The 12,207-nt window shown below is 40.3% G+C and overlaps 1 protein-coding gene across 1 annotated transcript in view; it reads right to left on the reverse strand.

Annotated features, from left to right (window-relative positions):
- Window positions 1-12,207, reverse strand: part of SAMM50 (SAMM50 sorting and assembly machinery component) — a 175,022-nt gene that overhangs the window by 137,006 nt on the left and 25,809 nt on the right. The window contains exon 3 of the mRNA XM_069228288.1: window positions 10,560-10,661. Coding sequence (XP_069084389.1) covers window positions 10,560-10,661 — 102 coding nt within the window. The remainder of the gene's footprint in view (window positions 1-10,559; window positions 10,662-12,207) is intronic.

Consider the following 12,207-nt stretch of genomic DNA (forward strand, 5'->3'; position numbering starts at 1 on the left):
GTATTTAAATACCATAGAAATCATTAAAAAAAGATAGTAAAACAATCAAGTTAAAACATTTTAAGAACTTTTAAAAATACTCCAACTTATTCCGCCAGGTAATAGCACCCTTCAAAAAGGACCCTAACACATGCCACACCAATACATCAGAAGCCATGCGCAGCCACAAAAAAGATGGGCGATATTGCACAAAACCCTTCGGCCTCAGCAGGGGGAGTAAAAGACGGCGCCTAAGAGGCGCATAAAAATCACAGAACAAGGTAAAATGAACCAAAGACTGCAGAGACACACCATCGCAGTGGCAAAGTCTAATAGATTTTTCATAGTACTGACCTAGCGGAAAACATAGGTTACTTCTCACAACCCCCAGACGAAATAGCGTAATGAGACACCTTTCCCTCATATTCCTTATCTCTAAGAGATAGGGCTCAGGGCCCAACCCCACTTTATCATAGTAAACTCCTTTACCGATTTTTTTCCTTAGGGCCTCCTCCTCTCTTTTGGCCCCAGGATTTTCAATAAATTAGCCTTGGCCCAGTGTTTATCACGACTAATCAGACCCTCAGGAGCCTCAAACATATCCGGACACCCCAACAAATAGGCTACCTTTCTTATGTACATCAGCCAAGGAATATCCTTCACCTGATCACAGGCCAAACAGTACCACAGGATCTCTCTGTTAAAGGAGGCACATTCATTAGCCCAAATAGAGATCCATAGCAAGAACGGAGCAGGCGTTTACACCTGTAGACTTCAAGGAGGGGCTTGATAGGTTTATTTCCCACCCTTGCAGCAAAGTCAAACGTGGCACCAACTGTAGCAATAAAAAAAACCCTGTTCTAGAAATACAGGGTTTCCAGGTACCTTTATCGTCAAAAACAACCCCCAAATAGGGGAAATCCTGAACCTTGCTGATTACTTGTCCTTTGATCTTCAGCACTCCCACCCTACTAAGAGGCTTCCCAAAGACCATAAAATGTTTTTTTTTTTTTTACAATTAATCTCTAGATCAAGTGCTGACCTAAAGGAATCATAGGCTCTGACTACATCACGTAGGCCATTCATAGTGCGGGCCATAAGCACTGCATCATCCGCATAGATCAATGCAGGGACACTTTTGCCATTGATTTTGGGAGCATCCCTACAATGTTCCACTAAAAAGTCAAACAATCCGTCGGTATACAAAAGGAAAAGAGTAGGAGCCAGGACACATCCTTGGCGCACCCCCCTATTTAACTCAAAAGTATCCAAACATTCCCAATTAATCCCCACCCTTATACAAACTTCCACTGAAGATGGGGTTCTGGGGACCATCGAGGGTGAGGAAGGACAGTCTCGGGATAGCCAGCGGGATTTGCCCAAAACTCTAGAGCTAGTAGAACCAGAGGGGTCAGGGGCAAAGGATCTGGGAGGAGGAATAAGGAAGAGCAAGAGGCTTCTGATGGTCTCTCCGCCGGGCAATAGTAGCCCTCCTTCGAAAAAGAATAAGTCTGCAAACAGACCTGGGAAGAAAACTAAATTGCCCCAGCCTGCTAAGCCTAACTTGACCCCTTTGGGTCCTATGGATCAATGTCCTGGTTTCTGCTTTGAAAATGTATTGCCAAAATTTAAAGATTTGATCGAGTTTTGTTTGGCCCCGGAAATAGAAAAACTGCGGGTGCTTGAAATGGCAGTCTCTCAGATGAGTGGAAAAGAGAGGCCAAGGCGGACTTCTGATAAAGAGGGCCTTTCAGATCTTATGTGGCAAAGCAGTTTGGTCGAGAGGGTGCCACAGCAAAAAGAAAAATCTAAATCCCTGTTGAGAGAAATGCAAAAACCTCTTAGTCACCCCATCTCGAGGGCTGCCGGCCTTCGCTCAGAGACCACTGTGGGAGTTTCCACAGTAACCCCAGAGACAAATTGTAGGAGGGAGGGTGGGGGGATATTTGGCAGTGGACATACGGATATTGTGGGTGTGACTCAAGAAAGGAGTGAGATTCAAAACTCACATGAGGGGAATTGTCCCGCCCTTGTCTGTTTAGAGCTTCCTCGAGCCTGTGCACCATATGTGGTGGTGCTTACTGATGTTCCCCCCTTAGTATCGGGTACAAGTGAATCCATGCCCCAATTAAAGAATAAGACCTGCCATTGGCTGAGTAAAAATAGTTACTTTGTTTGTAAGGACTTTGAGGATATCCTGTTTGTCCGAAGAATTGACTGGGTCGGGCCCCGGGCAAAGGTTGACAATGGGGACTGTGTGATTGTAAATTGTAGATATCCAGGCCTGTCCCAGAGGATCCTTTTGTCACATCGCTTGGAATTCTAGCTGAAGAGTAAGATTGGCGTTGTCCCTTTAGGTTTTCTATAATCACACCCAGTTGAGAGATGATATCTTAACTAGGAATCCTAGCCCTGGGCAGGGTGCCCCACAGCTAAACAGTCTGGGTTATGTTTTTACTCCCTTAAGAGAGCTGGAGAGGGTGGACTGACGTTATGCATAGAGTCACATGGGGGAGGTGATGAATTCTCCTCCTGATGCCTGGACTACTGAAGGGCAGGATGGTTCAAATATGAAGTGTTGCCTTATTTCCTGGAATGTAGCTGGGTATGACTCTAGGCTTTTGGACAGTAATTGGCACATTACGATTTCATCTTACTGTAAGAGATCTGGTGAGATGGGATGGCTGTATGGGATGGTTTTCTAAGTTTTACAGTCTCGGCCGTAAGGTCCCAAGGCGGTCGCCCAAAAGGTGATTTAGTCACCTTAATTCGATTCTCGAAAATAGCTAGAGCTTATCAAATTACGTGTAAACATCAGGGCTTTTTAATCACCTGGGTAGTCTTCTCAAACAAATTTAATGTTGTGCTGGTCAACTTCTACAATGCTGTTTGGGATTCTGGTTGCCAAATTGAGGTGCTCTTTTCTGTTTTGCAGAAATTAAAGTGCCGACTGGAGGGGTTTGGAAAGGCTTTTTGCGCTGTGGTGGCAGGGGACTTTAATGCAATATTAGGGAGCTACAGCACTATGGAGAACCCTTTTGAACAGGATTACAAGATAAAGATATATCCTTTTATTTTACATTCTAAACAGCAGTTCACCTTATAAAGTCCTGGAACTGTGCAGTCTGAAGGTAAATGAATGGTAAGACAAACTGACTTTTGACCTCGGTTTGTGAACACAGAGCAAATGTGACATAAGACCAATAGTTAAAGGCATCTTATATTGCCCCTCCACTTTCTGACTGATCAGAACAGCTGTTATTTGTCAACTTGCCAGAAGGGGTGAGTAAGTCCTAAAAATAGCTCGATCTGGTCAAATATGACATTTTCCGAGCCCTGCTATAACAATAACACAAGGCTCTAATGAAGACCTCTGCCTCACTGGAAGCCAGTGCAGCTTCTTAAGTGCAGACCCCATCAACGCACATTTTAGATGTTCAATAAGGGACGCACTGCAGCATTCTGCACTCTTCGGAGTCTCTTAATAGGGCCCTGTGGGATCACATCCAGCTGTAAAGAAGTTGTAACTGTATAAACTATGTGCAAATTCGTAGGGCATACTTGTGGGTGAGGACTGGGAATGATTTTTTGACAAACACATAGTAACATAATGTACTGACTGTGATTAAGAAGGTTCTCTATGGGACCTTACAGAGTCCATCTGAGTCCTCACACATGTTTTGACAAGATGCATACAGGACAAAGAAACAATCTGCTCTTCTTCAGTTTAACAGCTTTTATATATTTTTTTGTTATACCACAAATGCACGGATGAAAAGGAAGGAAACATCCAAAACATCGACATGAAGTAAAATAGATATAAAATAAATATTTCTAAAGAGAAGGAATATACTTGGCTTGGTTACTGCAGATTGTAAGTGGGAATGGAGAGAGCATACCACAACAAGGCCAACAAAAGTGGATAAGAAAAAATGATTCAGGTGAAAGACAGATAGAAACTAGGATATATTAGGCAAAGTAGGGCCCCTAGAGATAACAAGCTTGAACAAAGCCAATAGCTCTGGCTTTAATGTGGTGACACATGCAAAGAAAAGCATGCAAAAAAACACACCACTATCTGAGTCATGTCCCTGTGCAACCCATCTCCTTCTGTGCCTCCTCTGTTTGTACTATGTTTTTGTTTGTCAAACGTTTGGTGATGATGTTCTTTATTTCTTAAGCTTGTGGTTCTTCTGGCACGCATAGGAGGAATCAAAAGAAGCTGGTTGCACAGAGATAATACACAAACATGGATTGTGACTGCAATTGCGGTTGCCAATCATCAATTATATACACTATTAATAGTGCAACTGGAATGGGTGACCATCGTATGCCCCTCCAAAGTGGAATTCGGAATGGTTCACAAAACCAATTTTGTACATAACACAATTGTTTTGCCAAACCTAATGGTTTTAGAATTACAGGGTTCGAGAACACAAGTGCTTAGACAATCAGGCTTTTAGTTCTATAAATCAATAAACAAAACCTTAAATGTCTGTATAAGCAGTGGACATTTGAAAAGAAATTACATTTCGTTCCTCTAAGAAAATCAAACTAGAAGTCCATTAATTTCACTTTGATTGGGAAGTATCAAAGAAGGAGAGATATCTAAAGTGAAGCATTGAAATTTTGACACTAAAGTAAAATTAAAACCACCACCCGAAGCCAGTTTCTTCATCAGCTAAAATGTATCTTTAGGTTAAGGATTTCAACATTAACAGAAACATGTTTTTTTTAATATCTGCTTACTTCTAAATTTCCTTGTGTTCATATTCTCCTTTCAGTGTCCAAAAGGTCACACTAGGTAGCAGTTCAGCCTGACATACATTAATTTTCTCACCTTCCATCTTTCCAAAACAGAACAAACAGCACAGCCAGTGTTGCATTGCCAAGCTAATTTTAGTCACACCCAGTAGATTTTCCTTGTCTCTCAGGCACAACAGATATACCAACTTACCATTTGTAGAGGAGAGAATGGACAGGGTTCCGATGAACATCTTCTAAATTAACTTTGGGAAGGATTCAGATTAAGGACCGATAAAACCTAACAGAGACAACAGGTATATTTTATAGATTCTCCTGATTCTTTCCCTTGAAAGAGCAAAGAATAAGAGCTCTAAACTAGGGAGGCTAGTGAAGAACCTATGCAAAATAATATTAGTAAATGTCACAGTTATACTAGCAACAGAGAATGTGAAGAAAGTAGTGATTACGAATAGTGATAATAGTGTATTTTCTAGATTTCCCTTTCCTTCGGAGTCTTTACCTACCAAAAACTAACAACTGAAGTGGTCTGCCACCGAGAGATGTGGAATACAACAATTGCATACCATGTAGCCAACGGTGGTTAACACTGTCTGGTCTATGGAAAGCTAGCTGTATTACCGTTCCATGGAGCCAAAGGTCCCCAAGTGCAAAAGAAAACATGCCTCTCTGTGTTGAACAGAACTTGGAGTCCAATTTGGAGTGTTTCTTCTAGGAGGCACTTCAGAAGTATCCTTGTGATCCTGTTGTACCAAGTGAAGATCTCATGGGAAACAATCTTATATACTTGTGCATATGGAGAGATAGGCCTGAATAAAGCAGTATACCACATTTATATGCACATGTATGAGCGAAACGCATACTATCATATTATGAAAGTATAAAAACATTAACAATGCATGCATAATGCAAAAAGGCTGATGGTCACCATGTATTATAATGTGTAGAGACACAACACTAGAACAGACTGGCAGCTAAAAAAGTCTGAGAGACCTCAACTCTGAAATCACTTTAACGGCAAAGTTACATTAATGCCTCATCAGCAACAACATCCACTGGAAATCCCCAAAAAGCCTCAAAACCTAACACCACATCAAAGGCACTCAGTGTGCTCTTCCAAACAAAACATACCTTTATGCCTAGAGCATACTATAGCTTGAAAGAAGGTATCCAAATTACAAGTCATGCAATGATCATCCATACCTAAACCAGTCACCTAACCCACAGCAAAAACTAAAAACTCACCCGGTCAAATTCTATGTAAACGGCTCTATCATGACAGGAAGTACATTGGAGATGTTTAGTTTACAGAGTCATGAAACAAATGTTTTTCTTCCTTCACTCAGTTCTCTGTTGTAGGCTGCCACACCGCCTCTAAATTATCATGCAAACGTCTGTTGATTAAATATCTTAGACTGGGAGTGCATAGCACTGTCTCAAATAAGGCTAGGACTCAACTAGTAGCACAAGTTCTTTACACAGTTTGCGGCCTAAAGACACTTCCTATATCCTACTACAGGCCTCACAATGTATGGCTGTAGCTCTCTATTGGACATTTTTTTCCTGGGGTCTCATTTAACACTAGGTAATGGAAAGGAGCTAAGGATCAAGTTCTGTGCATGGATATACCCAAAATACAGTACTGACTACATATATGCATAGCACATATACAGAATATGCAGTACTAGGCCAGAATATAAAGAGGAGGCCTATTGGACACACTGTACTGAAGTGGCAGCAACGCTGAATTTTTGACATACAGTACTGGATGACCCTACAATAAAGTAGGGTAGCTGCACTTCAAATCATTTAAACGCAATTGCTAAGTTAAGTGGGAAGACCTAGATGCAATGCACTACAGAGTTAAAACGAGACAGGATACTAGTCTAAATCACCTTCTTGCTTCAAATCAATGGAAGGAAGGTATGTTTTTCCACAACATCCAAAAACAGTTAAACAAATGTTTTAAAAAGGAGAAATGGACTATTAACTTGTTCTAAAAAAAGATAACGTGTAGACAAAAATAAAGCCAAGATTCCTTTCAGGCTTGAGGCTGTGGTCCAGTTCCAAGGACTAGCACAAGCAGGATGAAATAGACTGTGAAGAGACACACAGTGATGAATCTAGACTCAAGACCTCAATTTTGTCTCCATTAAGAGATAGAGATTTAGCTTTCGTCCTTGCTGCAACTTCACATACAGAAATGGAAATTAGATTTGAACGCAAACAGGTCATCATTAATAGCAGCGACAATCTTGGGGCCATGATCATTCAACATAAGGGCAATCCCAAAGTGGTGAATAAAAGAAGCTAGGGAAAAGATGTAAAGATTAAAAACGGGAGGACTGCGCCAGTACTAATGCAGAATTAAAACAGCAGATACCATAGTTGCTTAACATCCACATCAGTTGTACAGCACTAATTCAGCATAGACACATTCTACAGTACTAAGTGTGGGTCTACAAACAATTCAACACACAGCATATATATATCCACACACATTTGATGTGTGTGTATTCACTGTTAAAAGTAAGTGAAAGTACCCTTCCCTCATACCTTAGCTTCATATTGCTGGAAATAAAACACAGTTATTACACATTTTTGTGCAAAAAAGGGCCCAGTTGTTTATCCCCTTAGACTTCCTGGCTCAGCAGAGGCTCATAGCCAACTTAACAACTTGAGATAAGGCGCCTGATGGACAGTAACCCACAAACGACCAGTGCAAAACATGAGGGTGGTGCATTCTGTACAACAATCTATCCTGTGGGACTAAAGGATTATTTGTTTGTTAGTGAGTTAAGGAAACTCCTTTTACATGAATGGACACACACAAGAATCCACATTATATATTTTCAGACTATATTAAAATCAACGTCCCAATCAAGCACAGGTAAAATGCACAGATTTAACTATAAAAACAAACAATATAGTGGCAATTAAAGCAATTAATAAGCAACATAGTAAAAAGAAATGCTACACTGTTACAGTGTTTCAGATTTTCATTACACTGAATGATGTAAACAGTCTTCGTTAACCAATCTCTCTAGTTAAGATGTCTTAGCACCAAAACATGCTGTCCGAGCTTCTTGAAGTGACCTCTAACCTGTATGCCTTAGCTTGAATAACAAGCCTGTTGTTTCACACTTTCAGGACGTCACTCTCCATCTCACCTGTTCCCGAGTGAGCTGCTAACACTTTGCAGGCTCCGAGAATTCAATGGCATTTGCTAGGGAAGTTTGTAGCTCACCTCACACAAACCAATCTCCCAGGAACAAAGCTTAAGTGCCTACTAGTACTCTGGCGTTAATACACGTTCTGATAATTTTGAAAAGGGTATGTCTTGTGGTGTATGAAGTAAAATGAAAAAATTAACAGATTAATCCTGTTGTACTCTCACTCAATTCTATCACACATTAATCATATGAATACATAAGGATAAATGATGTTCTACCAAACTGTAGGAAAACAAATGTTATATGTTGTACATGTGGAATTAATACTAAGTGCAGCATGCATTTATAACTGAAAAATGTGCACTCACATACATGACTACGTGAACATTTGAAGTGCAATGGGTAACATATGCAGAAAAATGTTTATGGTTTTCTGCTTGTGTCAATTAAAGTGATGCTGTGGTTACCATTCAAAACATAAAGAACGCTGAAATTTGGCATTCATGGTAAGATGTGCTAACCAAAACCCATGCATTATATACTGCTCATGACCTTATACATGGCATTATTGATGACGTTACATGATATCATTTTGGGTGTTAGATATAATTTGTATGGCATGTTCAGCTAATATACAGGGAGTGCAGAATTATTAGGCAAGTTGTATTTTTGAGGATTAATTTTATTATTGAACAACCACCATGTTCTCAATGAACCCAAAAAACTAATTAATATCAAAGCTGAATATTTTTGGAAGTAGTTTTTAGTTTGTTTTTAGTTTTAGCTATGTTAGGGGGATATCTGTGTGTGCAGGTGACTATTACTGTGCATAATTATTAGGCAACTTAACAAAAAACAAATATATACCCATTTCAATTATTTATTATTACCAGTGAAACCAATATAACATCTCAACATTCACAAATATACATTTCTGACATTCAAAAACAAAACAAAAACAAATCAGTGACCAATATAGCCACCTTACTTTGCAAGGACACTCAAAAGCCTGCCATCCATGGATTCTGTCAGTGTTTTGATCTGTTCACCATCAACATTGCGTGCAGCAGCAACCACAGCCTCCCAGACACTGTTCAGAGAGGTGTACTGTTTTCCCTCCTTGTAAATCTCACATTTGATGATGGACCACAGGTTCTCAATGGGGTTCAGATCAGGTGAACAAGGAGGCCATGTCATTAGATTTCCTTCTTTTATACCCTTTCTTGCCAGCCACGCTGTGGAGTACTTGGACGCGTGTGATGGAGCATTGTCCTGCATGAAAATCATGTTTTTCTTGAAGGATGCAGACGTCTTCCTGTACCACTGCTTGAAGAAGGTGTCTTCCAGGAACTGGCAGTAGGACTGGGAGTTGAGCTTGACTCCATCCTCAACCCGAAAAGGCCCCACAAGCTCATCTTTGATGATACCAGCCCAAACCAGTACTCCACCTCCACCTTGCTGGCGTCTGAGTCGGACTGGAGCTCTCTGCCCTTTACCAATCCAGCCACGGGCCCATCCATCTGGCCCATCAAGACTCACTCTCATTTCATCAGTCCATAAAACCTTAGAAAAATCAGTCTTGAGATATTTCTTGGCCCAGTCTTGACGTTTCAGCTTGTGTGTCTTGTTCAGTGGTGGTCGTCTTTCAGCCTTTCTTACCTTGGCCATGTCTCTGAGTATTGCACACCTTGTGCTTTTGGGCACTCCAGTGATGTTGCAGCTCTGAAATATGGCCAAACTGGTGGCAAGTGGCATCGTGGCAGCTGCACGCTTGACTTTTCTCAGTTCATGGGCAGTTATTTTGCGCCTTGGTTTTTCCACACGCTTCTTGCGACCCTGTTGACTATTTTGAATGAAACGCTTGATTGTTCGATGATCACGCTTCAGAAGCTTTGCAATTTTAAGAGTGCTGCATCCCTCTGCAAGATATCTCACTATTTTTTACTTTTCTGAGCCTGTCAAGTCCTTCTTTTGACCCATTTTGCCAAAGGAAAGGAAGTTGCCTAATAATTATGCACACCTGATATAGGGTGTTGATGTCATTAGACCACACCCCTTCTCATTACAGAGATGCACATCACCTAATATGCTTAATTGGTAGTAGGCTTTCGAGCTATACAGCTTGGAGTAAGACAACATGCATAAAGAGGATGATGTGGTCAAAATACTAATTTGCCTAATAATTCTGCACTCCCTGTATGTGTATATATAATGTATGTATACATATACAAGCATACTCACAAGTACTGGCCCAGCGCACACAAATGTCTTACTGTACTACCAGTACCAGCTTTGTCTAAGAAACAGTACAGTAGACCTGTATAGCAGACCTACGCAATATCTCAAACGTTATAGCAAATGTACAGCTTGCAAATGTGACTTACAGTGCATCTTAGCATGCATGCTAAATCAACAGTATTATCTCAGCGAGCATTCAGAACTTTTGAAACATGCTTGGCAGACATACAGTTGCACATCAGTCAAAGTATTCCATGAGCAGTACTGCGTCAGCATACGTAGCAGACGAACAGCATTATTTCAGCATAGCAATTTGGCATACAGTAGTATCTCCGGCTCCACACCAGATATTCAGTAAAAATATAGTAGGTAGATGTACATGATAAAACAAGGAGCAATACTTACATCAATGAGGTTTTTAGCCTTGAAAACCTCTCCGATTTCATATATAATATAGTCATCTTTTGTCCTTCCAATGCCATCGAAATGCACATGCTGAACCACCACCTTTACATAACACAGAAAGATACATTAATTTAACAAAATGTAAGACAATTGTGGAGGTGAAGCACTGTTTGAATAGTAACTTTCTAGCAAACAGCCCCAGCCCACCCACCATAGTGTTGAAAAATAAACAGGATGTAAAAACACTATGAGAAACAAAACAAATGATTTCTGCAGTTAGCCCTTCGGTATAGTAGTTTTCCTGCAACCGGTAATGATGTGATGCCTAGATAGAGAGAACATGCAAGAATGAAATGACAGACATATTGATCCAACAAAGAGCATTTCATCCAGGTTGAAAGACATTACATATAATGGGCACAAAAGCAAAGAGACAAAATTACTTTTTTAGAATTTCTTCTTTTGCAAGGTCAAATATTACACAACAGCCAATTCCACGTGACGAAAAGAGAAGCAGGCTTATTGAATCTGGCAAAATATAATAATTAATGAGGTGTTTTACTAGGACAATAACTAAAACAATGTGCCCTTCTAGCTTCGATGCTTGTTTGGATGTTTTGTTCCCCAATTTCACTTTACTTGGCCACAGCATCAATCCCATCTTGGTAAAAAGGAGAAAGCAAGTTATTAATTGATTAGTCGATTAAGGCCAAAGTACTTTGGATGCAGTGCCACAAGAGGTGATAACTTTACAGAATTTGGATTCATAAGAATTTCATCTTTGCAAATCTACTGATTACACATTTGACAACAAAGAAAGAGATCAGCAGTTACTGAACGTAATTTCCTGAATTGTAAATGTGCAACGCGCACTCTATCCTTCTCTTTAGTATAGGAGGTAAAAACACTAAGCAAAAAACATACCAAAGGGAGGGAGGGAAATGCAGGTTAAATTATGTGTAACAAATGACAGCCTACGGACAATCATAGGCAAAGCTAACAGGTCAGCCACTGGCATTGTTAGCATTTTGGCTTGTCAGTGCTTGCTTTGTTTTGTCATGGTTTTTTTAAATCTTCCTTTTTGAAGAGATGCCGGGCCGTTACCAATATAAAAAATATTGAAGATTGACTAAAAGTAAAATAAAAATTGGTTCACAAAGCACAGCTTATGTAGTAGTCCCTGGTACTAAAGGGAAATACGTTTGTGTGGCTGTGCTCTTGCGAAAAAAAGAGACTGTAGTCACTTAGAGTGAAGTTAGCCAATGGCTGGAGTAGGCTGGCCCATTGCCCCATGCAGTAGGGAATGGAAGAAAAAAAGCAAATGACCCAACAACAGACCAAAGGATGAAGAGGAAAAGCTCTACAGCCAATAAAGCATTTGATCAAAAGGCTTGTGGCTGAAAAGAACTTGTGGATGACAATGTTTAATGTCTCAAGAAAGTCTAACATAATAAGGTGGTATGAGCATGCTTCCGTCTGCCACAAATCTCTGGTCATGAATGTCAAACACCAAGACCTATTCTGTATTTTTTTAAGCACACAGGGCAGCTTGATGAAGATCCAGGATGCTCATCTTGATAAAGTTCTGCAGTTGTTCTCACACTACTCAATTAGTAAGTTTTGACTGAAACAGAAGATTTGAAAAAGG

Source organism: Pleurodeles waltl, chromosome 4_1, assembly GCF_031143425.1.
Source record: "Pleurodeles waltl isolate 20211129_DDA chromosome 4_1, aPleWal1.hap1.20221129, whole genome shotgun sequence".
Taxonomy (NCBI): Eukaryota; Metazoa; Chordata; class Amphibia; order Caudata; family Salamandridae; genus Pleurodeles; species Pleurodeles waltl.